This window comes from Ambystoma mexicanum, chromosome 1p, assembly GCF_040938575.1.
Source record: "Ambystoma mexicanum isolate Mex_15411 chromosome 1p, UKY_AmexF1_1, whole genome shotgun sequence".
Lineage (NCBI taxonomy): Eukaryota > Metazoa > Chordata > Amphibia > Caudata > Ambystomatidae > Ambystoma > Ambystoma mexicanum.
In genome coordinates, this window is record NC_090921.1 from 1,049,948,833 (window position 1) to 1,049,974,909 (window position 26,077).

Consider the following 26,077-nt stretch of genomic DNA (forward strand, 5'->3'; position numbering starts at 1 on the left):
CTTCACGCTGTCTTCTATTGATGAATAGAATGCAGTACAGCCCTTCCAAACCTAGTCTCTTGACTGGAGGAGGAATCCAGATTGTAAAAACGTGTAAAGGTATGGACAGACGACCATGTAGCGGCCGCACATATGTCTTTAACCGGCACGCCTCTTTTGAGGGCCGATGAAGCTGCAATACCTCTGGTCGAATGAGCCCTAAGGTTTTGAGGGGGCTTTTTCCCTGCCAGTTTATAACATTCCAGAATGGCTAGAATGATCCATCTGGAAATGGTCTGCTTAGTTATTGGTAAACCCAGCTTGTGACCTGTGTAACCTACAAACAGCTGGTCTGCCTGTCTTATCCTGGCTAGTCTACTAATGTAAAAACTTAAAGCCCTCCTAGGGTCTAGCCTGTGTAACCTCTCTTCCTCTTTCCCCGGGTGAGGAGGAGGATAGAAAGATGGTAGGGTAATCTTCTGAGTGATATGGAATTCAGAAACCACCTTTGGGAGGAAATTAGGCTTCACTTGCAGGACAACTTTGTCTTTGTGAAATATTGTATGAGGGGGTTTACAAGAAAGAGCTTGTAATTCGCTCACCCTTCTAGCAGATGTAAGTGCTATTAATAAAACAGTTTTAAGGGTAAGGAATCTTAACGAACAAGAATGGAGGGGTTCGAAAGGTGTACCCATCAGGAAAGTTAGTACTAAGTTTAAATCCCATAGGGGAACTTGGAATGGTCTTGGGGGATAAACATTGGTTAACCCCTTTAGAAACTGTATTACCAAGGGTAATTTGAAATAGGATGGTTCTTCCGCAGTACGCTTAAAGATGGATAGCGCTGCGAGATAGCCCTTAATGGTGCCAACTTGAAGGCCTGAATTTGCCAAATATAGTAGGAAGGACAAAACCATTGGTGTACCACATGAAAAAGGGTTGATATTCTGTTCTCTACACCAGCTGCAAAATCTGTTCCAACGGCAGCAGTATAAAGACTTTGTTGCTGGCCTCCTTGCCGAAAGCAACACCTCCATAACATCATCAGGGAGGTCCCAATCCTTGTACTTCAGCCTTTCAGAAGCCAAGCGTGAAGGTTGAGGGTTTTGATGTCTGGATGGAGAACCTGACCTCCCTTCTGTGAGAGTAGGTTCTCTCTGAGTGGAAGCTGCCTGCTCAGAGCGTCCGCTGTCAAGTTCTTCTCTCCGGCTAGGTGAATTGCCGATAGAGAGATTCCTTCTTGGATTGCCCAAAACCAGAACTGCATCGCCTCTCTGCACAGGGGTAGTGATCCTACGCCTCCTCTTTTGTTGAGGTAATGCATGGCCACCGTGTTGTCCGTCATTATCAGGACGTTCTTCCCTTGTACAGCTGGCAGGAACGCCTTCAGCGCAAGCCTGATGGCTATCAGCTCTAACAGGTTGATGTGTAGTCTGGACTTCGATGGAGACCAACGACCGCTGATGGTCAAGTCGTTGGCGTGGGCTCCCCACCCCGTGAGTGAGGCATCCGTGACTACTGTTATCTCCGGCCAGGGTTGCCAAAACTGTTCTCCTTTCAGAATGTTCTCCTGACAGGCCCACCACTGAAGGTCTCGAGCCACCCTGCCGGGAACCTGAAGAAGATCTGTCATTCTCCCTCAGAATTGTGACCACTGAGTCCTCAGTGCCCACTGGAGGGATCTCATTCTCAGGCGAGCCTCTGGCACTAGGAAAATGCAGGATGCCATGAGGCCTAGCAACCTCAAAAAGTCGAAGGCTGGGAGACGTTGGGCATGCTGGAACTTGGTAACCATCTGTAGAATATCTTGAGCCCTCACCTCTGGTGGCGAGGCTTTTCCCAGGGAAGTGTCCAGGATCGCTCCTATGAACTGGAGTCTCTGCGATGGTATCATTTGTGACTTCTTTAAATTGAGGGAGAAGCCCAGTCTGTGAAGGAAGTGGCACACGTGATTTAGCTGGATCTGAGCTTGTTCCGGAGAAACAGCCCTGATCAACCAATCGTCCAGGTAGGGGTAGACGTGAATCCCTTCCCTCCTTAGACTTGCAGCCACTACCGACATTAACTTGGTGAAGACCCTCGGGGCGGAGGTCAGCCCAAATGGCAGCACTCGAAATTGATAGTGAGAGTTGCCAATTGCGAAACTCAGGTATTTCCTGTGTTTGAGATGGATAGGCACATGGAAATAAGCGTCCTGAAGGTCCAGAGATACCAACCAGTCCTGGAACTGAAGGGCCTGGAGGATCTGAGAAAGAGAGACCATCTTGAATTTGTCTTTTCTGAGGAATTTGTTCAATTCTCGCAAGTCCAAGATGGGTCTCAGTCCTCCGTCTTCCTCCGTCTTTCTTTGGAATGAGAAAGTAAGGGGAGTACCAGCCCTTGTTCCTCTCCGCTACAGGTACCGGTTCTATGGCACCTTTCTCTAGCAGGTCCCAAATTTCCTGCAAGAGGAGCGGATCTGGAGCTTTCTGAGAGCTGATCCCCGGTGGATGACTCTGAGGTATACGTAGGAAAGGCAGGCAGTAACCTTGGGCAACTGTTTCCAATGCCCAAGCATCTGACGTGATAGCCTGCGATACCGCCAGATGTTGAGTCAACCTGCCTCCTACAGGTGTCCTGTGAGGGAAGTCCTCAGAGTGGTTTTGGGGCGGCTGATGCAGATGCCGATGGTAAAGAGGTACCTGCTGTTGCTGCGGCTTTTGAATATCTACCCCGTCCACCTCGGGTAGTTCTTCTTTGACCCCTTTGAGCCGGTCGTCCTCTACCTCTTCCGAATGCGGAGTAGAAGCGAAAGGACTTGCCCCTCGCAGAGGTTCCTGTGGGACGAAAAGGAGTCTGACGGATTGCAGCTCCTATTGATTTTGCTGCTGCTTTTGAAGTTTGCAGTTTCTCTAAACTGTCATCCGCCTTTTTCCCGAACAAAGAAGAGCCATCGAATGGCATGTTCAAGAGCCTGGCTTGCACATCTGGGGCAAAACCAGACTTTCTCAACCAAGCGAATCTCCTGGTTGATGTACTTGCCGCCATTGCTCTGCTGATACTGTCAGCCGAATCAATGCCCGTCTGGAGGGATTCACACATAGCGTCTTTACCGTCCTGTATAATATTCAGGAACGCATCCCTTTCTTCTCCCTCCGGGATGCAGTCAGCCGCTGCAGAAGCACACTCCCAAAGTGTATGGCTGAACCTAGCAAGGGTGCAAGTAGCATTAACAGATTTTGACGCCATGCTACATGCTGAAAAGACTTTCTTTGCCATAGCATCATATTTTTTATCGTCCCTGTCCTGTGGGACGGTAGGATAAGCCGTCTTGACATCGGTAGAGGATGCTGCCTGTACCACCAGACTTTCTGGGGATGGGTGTTTAGACAAAAACTCTGGGTCTGTAGAAGATACCCTGTACTTTGTAGACAGTTTTTTATTTACTGCTGGTACTACATCTGGGGTTTCCCAGTTTGTCATGATCTTTCTCTGAAGAGCTTTATGAAAAGGCACCACAGGATCCTCCTGTGGGCCTTTGTCAAGAATATCCGTGAGGTCATCTTGTTGGAAAGATTGTGAAGGTGCAGACCACCCCATGAACTCTGTGATCCTGGCCATTAAGGCTCTGTAGGGGATTTCAGCATGCTCCCCTGGGTCTGGCTTAGCAAACTCCACCTCAGGGGAAGTGTCTAACCCACTTGCCTCATGTAAGGAATCATGAAGATCCTTTAACCTGCGCTCTTCAGAGGAAAAATCCTCTCTAATTGGGGTTACAGGTCCCTGTAACTCAAATGTGTCTTCCTGTTCAGACAATTCACCCTCTTCCAAAATTGAGGACATAGTTCTCAATTGTTCTGAACTCATAAAGGGAGTAAATCCCATTTCCAAGGCAGAGGGTGCTGAACTTGTCATTATCGGCCTCGAAAACGTCGATGTTGTCGACGCCGACGTCGAAGGCTTCGAGCGTGGCGTCGAAAACAAAGGCGGAGGCCTCGAAGACCTCGACAGAATTGGAATTCTACTCGACAATCTCAAAGCCATCGACGTCGAGGACCTGGGGATAGTCACTGGATGTGTGGTAACCGTGACTTTTCTTGGCGTCGACACCGGTGTCGAAGCTGGCGTCGAGTCGACAGACCCGTGTGTCGAAGGTCCCTTCGACAACGGCGTCGAAGACATCGACCTCGACGGAACCCTCGTCGACGGCGTCGACGGAACCTTCGAGGAAGGTTTGGAGGTCATAGTCCTACTCGAGGGTTTGAGACGCGCTCGAGAGGTTTCCTTCGCCGGGTACTGCGACTCGCGGCGTTTTTGACCTTCGGGTCTTTCGACCAGAGCATCGCTCTCGGCAGTCTTCGAGGGGGTCGAGGCCGCTTTCTCGAAGACGCTCATCATATTTTTTCGGAATTCCTCCCATTCAGCCCGGGAACTATGTTTCGTGGGGCAAGGGATTCTTTTTGGCGAAACAGAGGAAGAGGAAGACGGAAAAGGGGATCTTCGACGTCTCCTCTTCGAGTGCTTCGATCTCGAGGAGTGATGAGACCCACTCCGAGACCTGGAGCGCGAATGGTGACGAGGAGACGAATGTCTCGACTTCGTCGACGAAGAAGAAGCTTTAAAAGTCTTACCTTTCTCCAGCTTCCCCCTACGCTCCTTCAGGGCCTTAGCTGTCATGGACATACAGTCCTCGCATTCCGAACAATGGTGTTCAGCTCCCAAACACCACAGACAAACTCTGTGAGGATCGGTCAACGACATCTTTTTCCCACAATCTCGACATTTCTTGAAGCCGGATCGAGGAGTTGTCGGTTCCGACGAGGAAGCCATCGAGTACGGATCGAATAACTCGAGGTAAATAGGATTAATCTGACTAAGAACTGAGCAACGGTATTCCGAGGCACTGAGTAAGCGCGGAAAAACGGAACTGAGCAACGGACGCTGCGCGCGGCCTTTATAGGCAGGATGACGTCGACGTCGATACGGCGGCTGTCGAGGGACATCGACTCGGAGGACGTCGATGCGCAGCGCCCTCTAGAGAAAAAAATTTCCGAGGCCAGCAGAGCTGGAAGGAGATATCTAAGATGAGGAATACGTCGGAGGACACAATCCCTTCGAAATGATGTTCACAACGAAAAATGCTGTGAAAAGCACTCACGGGTGCTGGGTGACAACTACATATTAGTGCCGAAAGCGCTCTCCGAACTCTAAAGTATGTGAGGGAGCCGAAAGAGCATAATTTGCGATTGTGAACAGCCTCCCACAAATGTGCAAGCCACCTTTTGGAATTAGGTGACTTGCACATTACTTAATATTATGCAAATTAAAAAAGCGCATCCTTCAGGATTTTTTTTTAAATGGAATGATTTTTTGACCATCGGAGGTCATAGTTTTGCTGCTCTGATAAAGCGGAATGGAGCAAGCATGTTTAGCACCAATGCATATTATCTAAACATGTTTCCACTGGAGAAAAAAATCAAATAGACTTTTTTATTTTCTCTGCTTGCTACATAACATCAAACACAATGTAGTAAACAGATTTCTTTTTATGTCATGCAGCATAGTACAAAAAAAGCAGTGTGACCCATGTTTTACCTAGTGCAAACGTTTCTAAAGAATACGGATTGTGACAAAACCTGTTTTCCCCATTCCGTATTATAAAAGCATTTGCTCAATGTCTACCACTTTTGCAAATGTTCGATCATCTGACCCATGTTGTTGTGTCTCATTGACACGTGTTTGCAATGATAACACGGGACAACAGGATCTCACGTTTTTCCTCTTTATTCTCTATATCTTGTCTAACGGTTCCCCCCTTGTCCCCTCCTCTTCCCTACCGCAACTCCCCTCTTCCCTTTGCAGTCCATAACAACCCCCCTTGCTTACCAAGGTAGTTCGTGGCCTACATCTGTTCGATAAGGCGGGGGGATCTCCGTATGGGCCACTGCGGACGGCCAGGTGATTTGTGGGTCTCCCCTTCCGATGCTCTTGACGGGGGATCCTATGTTCCATCCTGAGTTCTTCTTCTTCTTCAATCCTGTGTGTGTCCATGTAAGAGTCCTCTTGGAACAGTTTGTGGAAAAATGAGGCCCTTCTAATTATCTCTCTGTCTTCTCTCAGGGCCATGATCATTGGTCCTTTGACATCAGTGACCAGGAGCGGCTCGGGCCGTACCTTGCGTCTGTCTTTCTTTGTTGCTTCTGCCTGACGAGTACTACTTCGCCCACTGGGAGTTGGTGTTCTTCTGCCTTTCTCTTCCGATCTGTCCACTCCTTGGCCTTCCTTCCTTTCTCGGCCTCTCGTTCCCTGATCTCTCAGTCTTCTACCAGGATGTAGTCTTCAAGTTGTGTTAGCTGAGTCCTCGGCTTATACTTTATCATGAGTTCTGTGGGTGTCCGTCCAGTTGTCTCGTGTGGCGTGCTCCGATAGCTCCTCAACATTTGAGAGATGGCTTGGGGCATCGATATCAGGCCTGCGGCTGCTTTCTGGCGTGTCTTTTTGATTGTGGCCATAAACCATTCCACTATGTCGTTGGCTTGTGGCCACAGTGGCATAATCGTTTGGTGGTGAAACCTAAGGTGTGCTGCGAACTTCCAGAAGTCTTGGCACTGGAACGGACCGTTGTCAGTTTTTACTGTGTTGGGGACTCCTCACTTGCTGAACAGTTCATCTATCACTCCCACTATGTGCTGGAACGCTGTGGATTGAACATGCTTTACCAGGGGAAAGCGAGAGTATTCATCGATGATTACTCACAGATGGCCTCCTTCTTCTAGGGGCCCGTAGAAGTCCATCGCCACCCTTTGCCAGGGTCCTCCTGGTAATGGTACTGTTTGCAGCGGGCACATGGTTTGTTTGCTTCTGTCACTTCCCATGGTGTGCAGTGTTTTAGCGTATCTACTATCATGTCCATATACGTGAACAGCACATGGTTTAGCAGTATTTTCTTTGTGTTGGCGACTCCCCTGTGGCCTTTGTGTGCAATAATCACCAGAGCTTTCCTGAGACTCTTGGGGGCCACTATGTGGTTTCCTCGCAGTAGTGTCCCTTGGTCTGTCGTGGCAAGCTCTCTTTGTATCTTAGCCATTCTCTGCAAGGCTCTTCTGTCCACCTCCCCGCTCGCAAAGCGTTCCGTCGTCAGGTAGCGCAACCTGTTGTTGTTCGTCAGCTGGATTGCCCCCCGGATGGTGGGGTCGGTACTACTCTTCTCGGTGAAGAGGTTCTTTGTGATGGCGGGGGGCAAGGCATTGAGGGATAGATAAGCAATGTAGGCTTCCCCCTCGTGCTCCATGATGCTTTCTGCTGCACTCTCGGGGTGCTGTGATAAATAGTCCGCTGGGTGGTCTCGCCCCGGGCTTTGTGAACAATGGTATAATCATACTTTTGTAATCGAATGCTCCACCATTCTATGCGTGGTGGCATCTTGGTCTTGGGGTTCCCGAAGCGGGAGAGGAGCGCCTGATGATCTGTGATGAGGATGAACGTCTGTCCAATGACGAAGTGGTGGAACTTCTCACACACCCAGACCAATGCTAGGCTCTCGCGTTCAACCTGGGAGTACGCTTGTTCGATGGTGGAGAGCGCTCTGCTGGCGTAGGCGACTACCCGCATGTCGGTTTTGTTATTTGGGTCTGTTTGGGCGAGTATGGCGCCCAGTCCCACAGGACTGGCATCAACGTGATCTTGGTGTCCCAGTTGGGGTTGAAGTATGCCAGTTGGTGGTTGTTGGCCAGTTTTTGCTTGATAGTACAAAAAGCCCTTTAACAGTGTTCGTCCCATTCGAAAGGGGAGTCCTTTTTAAGGAGTTGCCGGAGTGGGTTGCTGAGTGTTGTATATTGTGGCAGGTAGCGGGCGCAGTATCCCGCCATTCGTAGGAAGGACCGCAGTTCTGCCACGTCGTTCCAAGCCTCTAGATTTACAATGGCGCTGATCTTGTCGGGGTCCGCTATGATCCTTTGGTCGGTGAATATGTGGCCAAACAAGCATAGGCTACGTTTATTGATGGTGCATTTCAGTCCTTTGAGGTTGATGCCAGCTTTATGCAGGTTGTTACACACCTGCCTTAAGGCGTCATCGTGCTGTTCCTGCTTGATGCCAAACACTAAAATGTCATTGCTGTAGTTGAAGTCATTCGTGACAGGTGCAATCTGCGTATTGTTTCTTGAAAGATCTTGGCTGGGGATGATAACCCAAAATTGAGCAGCTTGTAATGGAACAATGCTTCATGTGTTGTGAATGTGGTCATGGGTCTTGAGGCCGGGTTTGATAACCTTGGATCTGATCTAACTTGGAGAATCGGGTGGCCTGGTTGAGTCTTACCAGCATATCTTAAATATTTGGTCCTGGGTTTCTCTCCCTCTGGATGCGGTGTTGGGAATTTGGATGTCCACGCAGAGACGTAGGCGTCCATCAGATTTGGGTACTACTACTAGAGGGGACAGCCTCAGGGTGGGCCCGTCGACTCTCTCAATGATGGAGTTTTCGAGGAGGAGTTGTAGTTTGGGCGTCTCTCGGGCTTGCAAGTGAAACATGATTCTCCAAGGGTGTTGTGGTACTGGTCTCACTGTTGGGTCGATGTGGAGTTGGATGACTGTGTCCCTTAGCATTCCCACACCCTTGAACAGTTCCGGGAACATCACTTTCAACTCGTCAATGTCTAACTCTCATTGTGAGAGTGTCTGCAGGGCCTGGGCATTTAGCGGGAGGCCAAGTATCATCTCAGATTGGTCATATTAGATGTTGATGAGCGCCAAGGCGTTGGCCGTCGTGTAGCTGAGGAGACATTTACATGCCAGGGGGCTGTGTATGACGTGGATCATGGCGGGAATGCGTCGACCTCTGTGTACCAGATCATTACAGGATTAGCCTTTGGATTGGAGAGGAACCGTTGCTCCGCAACTGGAAGATGCGAGCCTGGGACGGCTGTAGTGGATATGCACTTGGCACTGCGTGGTATGTTCTTTCTTTCATGACATTCACGGTGGCCCCCGTATTAATAAGGAATGAGGGTTGTAAGCCTCTCATCTGTACTGTTACTTCAGTGCGGCACTGTCATCCGAGGTGTCATATATCAGCCTGATGTATTCTTTGCTATATCTGTTGTATTCATAGTAAGGCTCTGTTGCTGATAGTTCTTCTACTGGAGGGTTTTCGTACGGGTCACCCATGGCGTATTCTCATCCGAGTCTCTGCTCTTCCATTGGGTTTGGTTGTGCGTGGACGGGATATTCTGGTATCTCAGTGTGTCTACCGGGTGGGACGGCATTTAAAGTTTCTACAGCTCTTATGAACCACGGATGGGTAGTGTATGTCGCCATGTTCCTGTTCGCGGTGATTCTCTTGCTGCCCCTCTCTGGGTATGGGCGCGGGTTAGGCGTTCTCAGCGGGTCATATCTCTTGTTGGGCATTGGCTGTGGAGGTGGCATGTATGCAGGCAGCAGTAGTATTTTCTCCAGACACATGATTTTGAAATATTTCTCCTGGCCGCACCTCATTAACATTTGTCCGATGGCTGGGCATTGGCCCTTGTGAGGAAATTCGAAGCTGCACCTATAACATTGTCTCTCTGCTGGGGGCCGTCGGTTGGTGTTCCATGCTTCTTGATGATGTGTAGTGCCAGGGTATCTGGTCTGCCCCTGCGTGGTGATGGCGATAACAAGCCACTGTGTCCGTTTTCTTCGGATTTTCTATGTTGGCTGCTTGCACATCCACTCTTTCATACACCTTCGCGAGGTCTGCTATCTCCTGTAGCGGGAGTGGTTTCTTTAACAGGTGTTTTCTGAACTGCGAGGATATGCATCCTTCTATTACTCTCAGCCCAATGGCTTCATCATTGTTGAAGTTTGCAAAGTCGCAGTATGTTATCTTCCATTGGAGTCGGAGTATGAATTGGCCGATCATCTCATGAGGCACTTGTGTGAATATGGTGAAAGTGTATCTTTCGTAGTCTCTGTTGGGAAGGACGACCAACTTTCCATTGATCACGGCTGTGAGAAGTTATGTCGATTTTTATTGGGGAGGGATGGTTTTTATGATCCCTTTCATCTTCTTCCCCACAAGATTTGTAAAGGGTCTATTTTGTTAGGTACATCTTGGTTCCCTACCGCCCTCATGAAGTCTTCAAATTCTTCCATCCACTCCTGCCATCTCTGACCCTGGTCTTCTTGTGGTTCCAGCATGAATGGGCTTGGACGTCGTAGAAACGTCACTGGGTTTGTGGTGGGTTATTCCTGCTGCGACTTGCGCTGCCGCGTCTGCTGCTGCTCCCTGTGACATGGTCCTCTATTTCTTATTCAATGCATTGGGTGGTTTGCTGGATGGTGGTTTCTCTCACATTATTGATGTGGGTTCTGGGCATGTGCTGCCTCAGGAGTGCACCGTTCTGGCTGCTGTGGGATTCCCCTTGTGTGCGTAATTATTTGCTCCTCCTCTGTGGTCAGGGGAACACATGCTGCTGCTACACAATGTCCGCGCTTGTACTGCCTTTGCGCCTTGTGGTGCATGTCCCTCTTGAGTCTAATGGCATGGTCGTGATATTGTTTAATCCCTTCGCGCCTTTTGCTAAGTGTCCTTCTTGGGCCTAATGGCGTGGTGATGAGGTTGCTTAATCCTGTGGGATCGCCATTCATGTATTTTGCTTTTGTAGGTTTGCTCCTATATTGCTCAATCCTTTTAGATTGAGCAGGGTGAGGCCACGTGATGTGTATAATCCATGGCCTCGCTTACTGATCTGCCCTTTTGAGGCCATGTGGTGCATATAAAACGTGGCCTCATTTCTTGATTTGTTCTTATTCACATGTTGTGGGCATGGGGAAGGCCGCGTGGCACGTGTAATGTGCAACCTTGTTTGATGGGGATTGCGCATTGCCTCTGGTACCTCCTATGGCCGCTTCCTGGTGATCAGCCTTCCCTGCGCTGATCTTCTTTACTGGTGCGCTGATCTTGTCGTGGCCCTCCTCACGCACCTCAGCCGTGTTGTGCAGTGCTCTCTTCTGGTCCATCCTCACCTCAAGGAGGCGTCCGGATGCTGGCTTCTTCCCAAGGCTTCTCCTGTTCCTACACGACTGATGCTGGCCTCTCGCTGCAGCTCCCTCGCGGCTTCCCACTGCACCCACGGATGGTGGTGTCTCTCGTGCTTCAGATCTCGGCGTCAACCTCCTCTTCTGGTTGCGCCAGTCCCTCCATCTCCAGCGTTGGCCTCCTCCGGCCACAGCACTGTCCTTGCTGGCACGGACGTCGACCACCTCCTCTGGTCACGCCAGTCTCCTCACCTCCGGTGCGGGCCTCCTCCTCCGGCTGCAGCACAGACCTGTCTGCGCATAGGCAGGCAGCGGTCATCCTCCCAGTCTGTGTCTCCTCCTCCTCAGGATTGCAGGACGTGGCGCCTCATCGCCAGTTGTTGTGTCTCATTCACACGTGTTTAAAATGATAACACGCGACAACGGGATCTCACATCTTTCCTCTTTATTCTCTATATCTTGTATACGGTCCCCCCCCTTGTCGCCTCTCCCTTTCCTTCACTCCCCCAACTCTCCTCTTCCCTTTGCAGTCCCTCCCTCTTAAAGGGGATACGTCCTTTTCATCCATAACACATGTTCCCTGATCTATATATTTGTGATATATTTGCACGTATGGCGGAATGGAAGAGTGCAGGTCTGCATGTGAGTATGTATGCAAGAATGCATGTCTACATATGATGGGACGGCATGCATTTATGGTGTGAATAGTTGATGCATGTGCACTGGTATGATTATATTCTGAAACATCTTTTAGTAGGAGTGAGGCTGGGGGCGTTTGCAGATCCTCGATGAAAGGGTGTAGATCAGCTGCTTCGACAGTAACATCGTATGGTGTATGTGGCAGGTAGTTCCAAAAGAGGGAAGAGGTGCAGCTGCTTTTACGTGCATGTTTGCCTGGGCTTTGGCATTTGAAACCACCGCCACAAGAAAACAGGAAAATAAAAAAAAGAACTGCAAACGACTTGCCTGAACGCACACACTGTTGATTAGCTGTGTGTACAAAATTGTGTAACTGAGCTCGGAGCAGAGAAAGCGAAGTGTTGCTGTTGACTCGTGTGGAAAAACATGTGAATAATGAAAAAGATGCACGGATTATTTGTAAATGACGTACATGAAGGCCATACCTGATCAGCAAAGCTGATGGCATCTCGGATATTCAGCTTATAGTACACTTCCCATATTTCATCTTTGATCCTGTAGGCCGACTTCGTCATCAGCATCTGGCTCAAGTACTTCTTGTCAAAATGTTCCCACCTGTTAAGAAGACATGCTCTGGTTATTTATTGACATTAGACTGCGTTGCACTGAATTGCCTAGTTAACATGATAAGCGTTCTTATTTATTTGCGGTCTTTCTAGATCACCAATTCCAGAAAGCTTTGAGTACTTGTAGAGGAAAGCACTAGAACTGAAAGTGGCAGAGGAAGTTGTCCACTGGGGGACGGGGATGATGAATGATGCATAAGCAATACAATTAAAAGGAATGCTGGCTGTCATTTCTTGGCAAAAGACCATCAGGACCCGGAATGGGGTTCCATACTTCACATGCTTGGCGGATGCAGCCAAGAACAAGACGCCCTTTCACAGTGGCATCATTGACTGCAATGACATGTTCTTTTGGCAACCTGTAATATTTATTGGGTTTCAGGTCGATTTTCTCTGAATACTGCCAAGTGGCTTTTATTAACTCGTAACGCGCAAAATACTATTTGAAAAACTAATCACGAAAATGTTATAAAATACCCCTGAATAAGGCTTCAAACGTTTGCCCTACATTTTAACAGACCGCTCTCCAAACGTACAATAGCCAATGTTTGGAGTATAAAGAAAAATAATAGTTACAACTGCAAAATTAGGATGCCGGAGATAAAAGAGGTCTGGGTCACTTACTTGTCTCGCCAATAATGGTAGCCATGGTGACCAACAACGTCCTCAACAGCTGCCAAAATATGGTCAAAAGCCTTGAAAAAAGAAATAAAGTGAGGGTGGGTGTCAAGCATTCTAAAACAGTCAGCAAGAGGCTCATACAGTATAACCTGAAACGTAGTAAGTACATAGAATTAGTTTGACTGAAGAAATAGCCATTTTTATTGGATAGTAACCGTTCATGGGCAAGTTGTAAAGTTCTTGCTCGAATCTCGGTTCAAATTAATTAAAACATTGCTTGAAATGCCTTCAATTGATCAAAACAACATAGAATTGACTCACATGGAATTTGTGACGAGCTGCAAAATGACTGATTTCACTTGAACACAACTGAAATCAACATGAGCCAGTTCAGGCCAATTAGCAACTATTTAAAAGTGTATTGGAAGGACTGTGCCTTTTAGGCCACATGCCCAGGTGACTCAATGGGAAGATCTGCAGTTTCACCATATGCCCTCAGCTCAGGTGCAGGAGCAAGAAGTGCAGCCAATTAAGCGACAGCACACCCTCCACCAGCCAAAACTGGCCTGCAGAAGGTGCCCAAAACTACCCTCGCTCTCGCTGCAATGGCAATGTACCCTGAAGATGCTATGGATGAAAGGGAGACCTTGCAGAGAGAGGGAGGGAGTATGAGGAGGGATTCCGACGTCTGGCAACATCTTAATGCTGTGCCAGGAGAGACTTCTGATTTAAAAAAAAAAGGAGTGCACAGAATGTGTGGGGACATGGTAGGCCAGGGCAAAGGGCCAATTTTGACAAAAATCATCATGCGCACACATACAAGGGTTGCATTTCTTTTCTCTTCAGGGGTTTCTGCTGCAGCCCCCACTACCCCTATCACCTACAAGGGGAGAACCCTGAATGAAAGCCTGCTGGGCCCTTCTGAAGCAACCAGCATGACATGCCATCTTCCGTCCCCAGTTGTGCAGCATCTGCCGTGGTGTGGTGTCTGCAAGTGAAAGGTCCCTCGCTAGGGTCGCACACTGCACCTAACACTCTGGCCGCTTCATGTCTCCTTTCTATTTCCAGATTTATGCCCTCCTCAAATCACAATTCTTTCCTATTTTAACTACAAGAATATTGCAAAACAAATACACTACCCATCTCCCCACGACCGAGTCCCCTCAAAAAAACAGAACAGTGCAGTGCAAACGAGCAGTTCCCAACAAACGCATTGGTGAAACTCTGAATCGTCCAGATTTTGGCAAATTCGACATTTATGAATTTTTTTATGGGGAGCAGAGAATAAAACCGACTTGCTGGAGTGAATAATGCATTCAGTTTTTTTTCTGAGGCAGCAGAACAATTCAATGTTCAGCTTAAAGGGATAGTGCGCTCAAAAATATTGTTGTTGTTCGGGCATGTGTTTTTCAGCATACGGTCGTAAAAAACTCTCCTATACATCTTACCTTGGTTTTCCTCACTTTTACACATGCGAAAACAAGGAGTCGGGCGCGGCCATTTTTTGCTAATCTTATCTGTGGATCGATCGCCCCAAAAGTGCCCCTGTGGCACTAAATCATATCCCACGCCCCTGAAGCTGACATCACTCGACGCTTACACCCCTTTTCACAAAGCCAATGCACGTCTCGTGTCAAGGTTCTCTGTGCACAAACTATTGATGTGGCTCCATGGAAATGGCTGGATGCCTCTTTCCTCAATAAGTATAAACAGACCCCTTCTCTTCAAACAACATCAGAGTTACTTTTTCAATCGTTTCACTGTCTTTTTTATGATTGCCTGTGACTCGTTTCTGCTATGTTCAGCTACTTTCTTAGCACAAAGCCCATGCGAACAAATAGTTGGACTAGCATTATTATTGATCTTGATTTCAATCATTACTTGCGTTTTATTTAAAAATGTGTCGTTTAATGCCAGCAATACAGACCTACCAGTATGAGCCTCAGTATGCCGGAGGAAGAGAAAGGTGCAGTAACAATGGGGAATGGAACGATAGTTGGGAAGATAAATCACTGGAGCCTGAGCCTAGTCTCATGGAAGATATATCCACCTGGTGTACCTGCAATCACTGCAAGGTCATGCCAACCGAGGTAGAGAACTGCTGCTGCAAAGAAAACTCGGGATGCTTGGCCTACATATCAGAAGACACACCATTGCTATGCATTACCAAGCTGCATTACTTCAAGGCACCTTGGCTCACAAATTCTGTGTTGAGGAATATGATGGTGCTTATGCACAAACTTCGTGCAACAGTTTGCCCTCGCAATCCAGGTAACGAGTAAGTGTACTCTAGGTGTGATGTCATTTTGACAACTGAGACAAATAATATTTCATGTTTGTACCCTACATTGTCGTCACTTTAATCGATCACCGACAAATGAATTTAGTCTTCAAATTGGATATATTTCTCTGTCTTTTTGCAAAGCCCAGTGTTCATCGCTTACGTGTGTTTCATTTTCAACTAAGAAACAATATTTCTCTGCAGCCCAAACTGTTATGGATTGAATGTGTGTTCACTCTTGCAATGTGTCTGAACTCCAAAGCCCAAGTTCATTTATCAATAAAGTGACGTTTGTAAGGGCAAATATGTCATAGAATTCAGGATGCACTTTCATTCACGCAAAATTCCCAGTGACTGCGGGCAGTACAGGGGATTTTCACACACTGTGCTGCAACCTCAAGTATACAATTTGTAGTTTGTTTGTGCAAACATCACCAAACTAAATAAAATACAAATGAGCATATACAAAATGTTGTTTGTTTTTCAGTGATTCAAGAACACGCTCACTCATTTCTGAGGGACATGAAATAATGGTTGGTGCCTTTTTGTGCTCACATCGCCCGCAACAAGCCATCCCCCCTCATTATACGCCACTCCAGTACTGGGTGGGTGGGTGTTAATGGCCAAAGTGCTGAACACCATGTACACTTGCCTGGATAGTTGCTCCCCTGCTTGCTGAATCGGCTTGTTTGTTCATCCAGGTAAGGGTATATTCATCTACTGGCAATCTCAATTTGTTTTACTATTCCCACCAATTGTACCGGCCATTGTAATGTTCATTTAGCCTAACATTGTCTAATGTTTCAAGTATTTTTATCTCGAAAAATACCACATTGGATCTTTGTCCATTGCAATAGAATAGAATATTTCACGGGACATGTTTTTAAGCATGTTCCCTTTGATGCATGAAAGTACATGCAAGTAACACGTTACGAATAGCGGTATACCAATCATATCTGTAAGACAGTTATCGCTGTGTTCATTCGACAATGCTAAACATGTTTTCCCTCTTTGAAAAAACTAATATTGCATAGAGAGCTGTAATACAATCACATCAATCACTAGCATACAGTCCTTTTTTAAAATTATTTATATATTTCTATAGAGGTCTAGAGACAATTGAAGAATGCCAGTCTGTATGGCACTCTGTTGCCTTTCCAAGAGCCATTCAAAATGTCTGGTCATGGTCCTGCATACATTACCGAAGGATATTGATTTAATAAGAGAATGGATTAAATACTGTGGTTTTTGGGTGGAAGAGATTGAAAGAAGAGCCCAGCCTGTCTTGACGGACGTGATGTCCAATAGATTCCGCATCTGCAGCTTTACTTTACTTTAATATACTTGTATAGCGCAGCCATGAACCCGAAGGCGTGAGGGCACTACAAAAACACATATAACAGATAACAGGAACGGTTTCAGGAGGCAGGGCAGAGCGGGTGAAATCATGGACCAAAAAGTCATTTAATGAAACAGATGTGTCTTTAGTCTTTTTTTAAAGAGTTCTAAAGATTCGATGGATCTTAGCTCCAGAGGGAGAGCATTCCAGGCTCTAGGGCCAACAGAGAAGAAGGCCGAGTCGGCTTTTCTGACAGTGTTGCACTTAGGTTCAGATAGGAGGAACAAGTCATTCGACCTAAGAGCTCTTGTGTTAGATCTTATGGGTAGTAGTTGTTGTAAGTAACCAGGCATCTTCCCAGATCTACACTTATGGACAATCGTTATGGTGCGAAATAGCGATCTAGCGGCCACAGGCAGCCATTGTAGCTCACGTCTCGCTGGTGTGACATGATCTTTATGTTTGAGTTTCATAACGGCTCTAATAGCCCCATTTTGACAGGTTTGCAGCCTATTACTTTCGGATTTGTTAATTCCCATCAGAAGGCCTGAACAGTAGTCTATTTTTGAGCCTATAATTGCTCTCGCAATAGTTTCCGCGTTATCCTGAGAAATGAGGGGCCTTAGGTGTGTGAAGAGTTTAATTAGTATGCACAAGACGACACAATACTACTAACATGCTGTTTCATAGACAAGTGTTGGTCAAAGGTTACTCCTAATGTTTTTACTTTTTTCAAAGGTTTGATTGATTCTTCACCCAGCTGAAAGTTGTCATACTGTAAGCCAAGTTTAGTAATGGTATGTGGTGAACCAACTACCAATAGTTCGGTTTTGGATTTGTTTAGTGCTAACTTGTTATGAACCATCCAGGTTTCAATTATAGTGAAAACTTTATTAATGGCCATTTCATCCAGTTTGTGAGATCCAAGAAGCGGGATGGCACATTGAGTGTCATCCGCGTAATTGGTAAATATAATATTCTCATGGTCTAACCTTGCAAACAAAGGAGCCGTGAATATATTGTAAAAACAAGGGGAAGTGCGGGCCCCCTGTGGGACTCCACAGGTAGTAAGAATGTGCTCAGATTCGGCGTTGCCTTGGAAGACTCTGCTAACTCGGTTGCTAAGAAATGACAAAACCCATTTGCAAGCTAATGGGGAGAAGTTAGCCACTTCAGACAACCTGGTGGCCATGATGTCATGGTCCACCAGGTCGAAGGCTGCGGAAAGATCTAATAACATAAGCAAAGAAGCCTCTTTGTTATCCATGCGAGCCATCAATTTGGATTTAAATTCGAGCAATGCGGTTTCAGTGCCATATCCAACTCGAAAGCCTGACTGATGGTCATTGAGGATGGAGTATGACTTTAGGTGCTCAGCAATCTGTATATATGCCACCTGGTCCAGAATCTTAAGCAAAAATGCTGTGTTGGTGATAGGGCGGTAATTGTTTGGCATGTCGACTGAGAGTCCAGGTTTCTTCAGAATGGGCATGACCCATGATTTCTTAAGGTCCTGAGGGACCGTGCCGGTGGAGATGGAGGTGTTGACAAATTGGCATATGGAGGTGATAAGCGAGGGGGCACAGGTCTTAATAATCATAGTGGTGTGTATATCATTTTTGCATCTTGTGGACTTAAGTTGGGTGATAATACTTTCTAAGTCCTTTTCTGTTATGGGGGAAAGATTAAAAGTAGGAATCGTTGATGCTCTGTGAAAGGACCATTCTGAGGGAGTAGTCATAGTGCATTTTAGATTGTTACTTTTCTCAAGTATATTCACCTTGATGTTTTCTAGTTTTTTGTGCATAGCTTGTTGCATGACGTTGCACCAAGTAGCATCCTCTGGATGGATCTATCTGGGGTAGTGTTGTTAGTCCTTTCTTGTTCTTTCAGAATGCGAAAAAGCTCTTTAGTATTATGCTGGGCATTTTGTATTCGATCATTAAAGAAGCAGGATTTAGCCTTGATGATGGCCTTTTTATAAGTCGAGATAGTGGCTTTATATTTGTTGAGAAGCAGTGGTGTGCTATCCTTTTTCCACAAAGGATATGATTTGGTAGCCAGTGATTTTAATGACTGAAGCTCAGGTGTAAACCATAAATTGTGTTTAATACCGGTTTTAATCGTCTTCATCTTTATGGGAGCAAGGATTTGAGCAATGTTTTCTAAATTGGACGAAATCCTGTTTTCTAGGTTTTCCGGAAAGTGAGATGTTGGGTCAGTTCTAATATTGAGGATGGCTTCTACCTTATGCACCTTGTTGCAGCGGGCACTTTACTGACGATATGTGCGACCGATCAGAGTACACTAAGAAGGGTCGACCCTGAATTCATCGTAAATTGCTTCCACATGCAATTCCAACCAGATTTATGCACACGCTGCCTCCAGTGATACCTGCATGATGAATTAGCTCTGTTTGTTGCTATGTTGGACGATTGGCTTCATAAGTAAGTACTATATCAATGATCTCTCTATCAAAATCTGGTAGGGTACTGAAATGGTAGCTTTCAGTCTATATTTACTTCAAAAGTGTCTTACTAAGGTTTCCATTGCTACAAGATAGTATTGCATTTTTACTATACTAGATTTCACTACACTACATCGGTCCCCGCTTCTTGAGCCTCTAACAAATCTAACAATTATGACCATTATAAAACATTGCCATTGTGCCCTTTAAAAGTCGTAATCGGTTGCTTGAAATGTTCCTTTTTTGGCATAGAGCACAGTGATGGATGCAAAGACCCTCACAAGTGAAGAAACCATAGACACATCCAGTCGTACTTGCATGCACATAATGATATTCTGGAACGATGGATCTGCCCACACAACTAATACAACTATGTTTTTCGCTTGGCCCACTTTATGACAATGCTCGGAAAACGAAGCAACAAGATTCAGCATCAATTTCATTACCAGAGTCAACATCAAGTTCGCTCGCCTATCAAGTAATTTTATCATACTTGTCCTTTACGAAAATCTGTTATGCTTGCAATTTTAAATGAAATGAAAAGTAACACTAAGTGGCATGTATGGGTGTCCATTCTATATGAAAAACTGTTTAAATGTCATTGTCACAGTTCCATTTCGCTATTTTCACCCCTACTAAAACAAGTACTGTGTTAAAAGTGGATGCTGGAACTTCGGCCACAATCACTTCATCCTTTGCAACTGGTCCAGAGTATGAGGTATGTGTAGTTCCTCCCTAATGCAGAATACATTACAAAAAGTTAGAGGGCAACATTGCAATCAGTATGTTTTGCACAGTGATCTCTGATGAAGCACATGTGACATCTCTGAACGTTATCAAGTGCAATGTGAAAGGTATATTATGACTGTTTATGAGAGTATGTTCAGACAAATGTTCTCTTAGTGTTGCGAGAACAAACCTTGTAATATGGTGTTCTTACTAATTTAATAATACTTTGTGTCTAGGTGCGCAGTGCGATGAAAGATTATACTTTCCACTACTATTCACTTTTCCATTTTTTAATTAATATTCTGTTCAAGGACTGTGCACAAGGTGTTGAAATAGAAGAGGAGGCCCAAGGACCAGAGGTAAACATAACCTAATATTGAATACTATTGGACATCACATTGCATTTGGAATACATTTTAATGTTGTAATTTTTCCTATTCAATCAAGTTGCTTCTGTTTGTAGATATGTACAGATGTTGGTTTGCGATAAAATGAAATGTGCTGGATGTACACCATATAAAAACAATATTTTTTCAGTTTGCTGGTGCGGTGGAAAAAGACAATGGGGGTAATTATGAGTTGGGCGGTCCCTTACCGCCCAATTCTGAGGTCCCTTAGCGGGAACCGTAAAGGTCGTGTAGTCTGACCACAAGTCCTTTACGGGTCCCGCTAAGGGACCAGGGCTCTAATAACGGGCTTGCATTTCTGGGGCCCATTATTAGCACCTTCCCCATTCCCTTTGAATGGGGGCTCAAATGGGAATGGGGAATGGTTGGTTGAATGGGGACTTACTGGGTCCTCCAGAGTCGGAATGACCCGGTAAATGCCCATTCAACCAGACCAGTGCCGGACCCGGTATTGGAGGCAACCAATGCGCAAATAGCACCATGGCTACCTCCAGTCTCGGAATGAGGGCCAATGCCACGGTTTCCAAGAAAACAAAGAAAACAAGGGTAATCAACAAACAAGTTTGCTTTGTAGAACTTTTTAAGCTGTTCATTTATTCATATAATGTTTTTGTATATAAAGTGGTATCTGCTGTATGTGAGCTGTACATTGAGCATGTTTCTCAACACATCTTATAGAGGCCCATAGGAAAGGGAAGTATAGAGACATAGACAATCAATGAAACAAAAGATGTCACTTGCCAAACTGATTTCACAATGGAGCAACTACTATTTGGGGCGCAGCGTGGTCCAGTCACTAAGCAGACTTGTGATGCTTATGCCCAATGGCCGGAAACAGAATGTAATGTGACCGGCGATCCATGCAAAGTGTCCAGGGACCATTGCTACCATGTGGCAACTTGACAATATGAGACTGAATACAATTGTCTCCGGAGGATAGCTCAGGGGCAATGTGCTCGCCTTGGAAGCAGGACAACAAGGAGCACCACAGGTTCGATCCCCGCGTCCACGCTTAGAAACCTCTGGGTATTAAGCGCGTTATAAATAACCTATCATATCATAATGAAGATGTATTGCAATTCCTTGCAGACCCCTTGGACACAATCTACACCCGCCAAAAATGTTCCACCAAAGAAACATTCGATTATATTGGTTTCTCCAATTCGCGTGCAAATATCACAACCTAAAATAACAGAAAATGAAGCCTCAACGGAACTGACCGAGGAACTTGCTAAAGATCTCGACTTGAGTTTGGCGAATTCTTTCGCTATGTCCAATACAGCCGAATCACAAACCACATTCATGCCGGACGACTGGCTGATAAAGGAGCAAAAATACATTGTATTTGACAGCTGCCTGCTAGAGATTGTACAGATGCTGAAATGTGTCCATACATTAAGGGGGAACATATGCGGGCAGGTATTGGTGAATGTATCTCGTGTACTGCAAAAGGCACTAACCTGAAAATCCAAGCCAGCTGTGTCCACCTCCATAGTACATTTGCATGGTCCGCTCAACCGATACTGGGCAAAGTGCCAGCTGGAAATCTACTATGTTCAGTAGCTTTACTTTTCAGCAGGTCTACTTTTGGTAAGATTTCCAGTTTCTGTCTATTTGTGGGAGTTGAGTTCCTTGCTAAAACCCAGAACTCCAAATATTAAAGGGAATTCTTATTCGCCACCATTAGTGAAGCCTGGAAAGTTGAACAGATGTCAATCGAAAGCACATTCTCTGACAAAAGGTTTTGGCTAGCTGGCGACAGACACTGCGACAGCCCAGGATTTTCAGCAAAGTACTGCACATACCACTTTCAAGACATGGAAAATAAAAAATGTGCGAGTTCTGTGATAATACATGTGTCCGAATGTACATCTTCTGTGGTCATGGAGAAACGTGGTTTCATCAAATCCGTCAAATTTCTTCAATCGAGGGGGATGCAAATGGAGCTGATAGTCGCTGACAGCCAAGCCCATGCGAGAGCAGCTTCCACACATTCATCATCAATTTGATGTATGGTATGTTAACAAAGCAGTCAATAAAAAAATTACAGCTGCTGGTACAAAAAAGGGTTCTGAAGAAATCTTGAAGTGGTGTCAGTCTATCAGCAACCATCTTTGGTGGAGCTCCAAACTTGTGATGGGTCTGTAGACATTCTACTTGAGAAATGGCATTCATTGATGCACCATTGTTCCAACGTACACTCATGGACAGAAAACCAAAATTTTCATGAATGTGCACATGGAGCTTTATCTGAGGAGCAGAAATGAAAAAAGAAGTGGTTGGTGCCATGTTCACCTCCACACAAAGCTTGAGAAGATCATGTACAATAAAACGCTTTCCACAGACATGAATGGACTTACAGAATTTTGTCATACTGCAGATTTGAAGGTGTTCCACAATATGTGCCTAAAGTACAGGCCCAAAAGGTTGCATTTCGGTATAGACAGTATGGAGGCCAGAACATGACTAGCTGTACTTGCGCGCAACGAGAACTTTGGGAGTGAACAAGCTAAAACTGCATAACATTCCTGGATGCATCGTTACCTCAAGGCCTTCACAAAACAAAGCAAACAATGGGTGGTCAAGCCAATATGCCAGGATATGGAATTTGAATTTGTGAAAGATTTGACATTGAATGTGTTGGCCATGCATACTCATGGAATCGATCAACATTTTTATTCCTAGGACACATACAGTATCACAAAACATTGTAAACGAGCCCTGTCCACCTAAAGAAAAACTTGTAGAAAAGTTGACTTCCCGATATAAATAATAGGTTGCTGTCTTCACAATCTGCTCAAGTAACATTTTCGATATTTGTATGTTGTACGGAAGCAAATTTGAGTGGGCACCACAGGAGTATCGAATCCTTCTGGCGTTATCAAAAGTTTCTAGTGTGATAAGTCTTTGTTAGGAAGTTAGATCCTCTATGCAGGAGCTGGCTGAAAAAGGCCTGGAGACACCCAAACCCAAAAAATACAGCAAGAAACAAAGATTAGGTGAAAACCCAATCATACAGCCGCTCTCTGGAATCCCATACTGGGTTTTATATTAGTTGTAATTTCACTATGTATAGTTCCTTCGATCCAATTCTTGAAAAAATACAAAAGTCAAATATATAGTGATTTTTCAATGTTGAAAATTATTTTATAGAAAGAAGTGACTAGTAGCCACCAAAATTGTTCTTCGTGAGGAAGAGATTGCCATAAATCACTCTATCTGAAGACTTATTTTTGTGCCAATGCATTTCGGAATATAACAAATTCCTTCATCAGGGCAAGTCTAAAACAATAAACACATAACATTCACATGCAATTGTGCCAACCATCCCAAGATTAATATCCAATATAGAATAATTCCCACATTAGAAACAACGTAAGTATATAAATATCAGTATGAACAATCATGATCCAAATAGTTGAAAAAATATGAAGGTAAACACATACCCGACAATGTAATGAGCCGGATCAGAAGGCAGGTCAAAAGATATAAAATAAGAAACAAATCAGTACAAAGGCAAGTAAAGTTATCCTATAACAAAATGGAGGGAATCGGGTCCATTACCTGATGTAGGTGAGTAATGGCGAAATCTATGTTTCAGAGGTCAGGCTGCTCCACCGTGTACGGCGAGTAGGTGCTGTGAATGGTAAAGTGAATATATATAAAGGACCTATTCAAAGTGTAGCTAAACGCTAAATAGAAATAAACAGGCGTGAATTGTAACTCACCATATGTAAAGAACGAAGCGGAGAAGTTCTCTCAGCGTCTGCTCAAAGCTGACTGTCTTTGTTGCATCGGCGCGTTGCAGAGATGTTTCCCATGTTTAAAAGATGTCCTGCATGCTGCGCATCCTGGAGTTCCCCCAGGACCTGAGGTGCCGTCTGTCTAGACGACACCACTAGCGGCATTAAGGCACATACTATTAATATAAGGTACAGCCCTAGGGTTGCTCCCTAGGCTCCATCCATCCTACTTAGATACGTTCATAATTAGTATAGCCTCATCTGAGGTGCTCATATAACAGCCATTACTTTTATCCAAATGGGTTCATTCAATCTTAGTATTTTTTCTATGTCCATGGATGACAGATTACTTATTTCTTTTTTGATTCTTAGGCGATGACTTTTATCATTACTGCCCCAGGAGGTCCAGTAATTAGATATTTTGATCATATTGAATTTATTGATCAGTTCTCGGACACGGGTCACGGCTCGTGTTCATAGAGCCGTGATCACGTGTCTTACACAACTGAGTTGCTTGGCTGCGCACCGATGCAAGGAGGACATTCTGCCTTCAATCACGTGTCTTATTAAACCAGGTTGCTCGGCAACGCGCCGATGCAACAAAGACAGTCTGCTTTGAGCAGACGCTGAGAGAACTTCTCCGCTTCGTTCTTTACATATGGTGAGTTACAATTCACGCCTGTTTATTTCTATTTAGCGTTTAGCTACACTTTGAATAGGTCCTTTATATATATTCACTTTACCATTCACAGCACCTACTCGCCGTACACGGTGGAGCAGCCTGACCTCTGAAACATAGATTTCACCATTACTCACCTACATCAGGTAATGGACCCGATTCCCTCCATTTTGTTATAGGATAACTTTACTTGCCTTTGTACTGATTTGTTTCTTATTTTATATCTTTTGACCTGCCTTCTGATCCGGCTCATTACATTGTCGGGTATGTGTTTACCTTCATATTTTTTCAACTATTTGGATGATGATTGTTCATACTGATATTTATATACTTACGTTGTTTCTAATGTGGGAATTATTCTATATTGGATATTAATCTTGGGATGGTTGGCACAATTGCATGTGAATGTTACGTGTTTATTGTTTTAGACTTGCCCTGATGAAGGAATTTGTTATATTCCGAAATGCATTGGCACAAAAATAAGTCTTCAGATAGAGTGATTTATGGCAATCTCTTCCTCACGAAGAACAATTTAGGTGGCTACTAGTCACTTCTTTCTATAAAATAATTTTCAACATTGAAAAATCACTATATATTTGACTTTTGTATTTTTTCAAGAATTGGATCGAAGGAACTATACATAGTGAAATTACAACTAATATAAAACCCAGTATGGGATTCCAGAGAGCGGCTGTATGATTGGGTTTTCACCTAATCTTTGTTTCTTGCTGTATTTGTATGTTGTACATCAACAATCGAATGCTATTACACTGAATTACAATGCTACAAAAAGTATTAAAAATTATTTAATTATGCAGAATAAATTTGGTGTCTGATTCATTAATGTATTTCATTCACCTTCCCATCATCGATATTTATGTTACTCGAACGATAAGACACATGTCGACCATTGCTATTCGTGATATATTTGAAAATGGAATTGCCCTAGCACATCGGTGCTGCACTGTCCATTTCGGGTGCTGAAATAATGATGAGCAAATTGGATATTCACTATCTGTCAATGGGACAATGAGACTTGGTGTCTTTCAAACCCTTAATTCTTTCCCCAAACCACATACACAAATGCAGTGCTTGGCACTCGCACTGAAAGCCTATGGTGGGTAAGATTTTCATAGCAATGATCAATCGACTGACCTGTGTCAACCCCCTAACTTCCAAAACGTTCTGCGATTAGGCCCCTTTTTACTCTCTCTGATACTATTTCAGTATTTTGATGTGTGAGTTCTTTGGGTTTCTCCATAGCTCTACATAGCACATAATTGTGTCCAAAATATAATTTTCAACAAAAGTATCGTCTTTGTCAACATTTTGCAACTAGTGCCTGCTGTTGATGGGTTTACATAGAGTGTGACTCCTTGTTTTGCTTTGCATGTGCCCCTCCTTCTGTCCTTCCCTTGTGTTTTTCATAGCCCCCTCCAACACCATTCCTCTTCTTCCCTCTGCCTAGCAACTCCTTGGTGCTCCCTTTCTCTGCTATCTTTTGTAACTGTTTCTCTATCGACTACCCTGCTCTCCTCACAAAATCTGGTAGAAAGATGTTTATGAAGGA

At 45.0% G+C, this 26,077-nt stretch overlaps 1 protein-coding gene across 1 annotated transcript in view; it reads right to left on the reverse strand.

Annotated features, from left to right (window-relative positions):
• Positions 1 to 26,077, reverse strand: part of SLC9A5 (solute carrier family 9 member A5) — a 1,894,848-nt gene that overhangs the window by 536,376 nt on the left and 1,332,395 nt on the right. Inside the window, exons 9-10 of the mRNA XM_069604452.1 lie at positions 12,866 to 12,936; positions 12,101 to 12,230 (exon numbers count right to left, since the gene is read on the reverse strand). Coding sequence (XP_069460553.1) covers positions 12,101 to 12,230; positions 12,866 to 12,936 — 201 coding nt within the window. The remainder of the gene's footprint in view (positions 1 to 12,100; positions 12,231 to 12,865; positions 12,937 to 26,077) is intronic.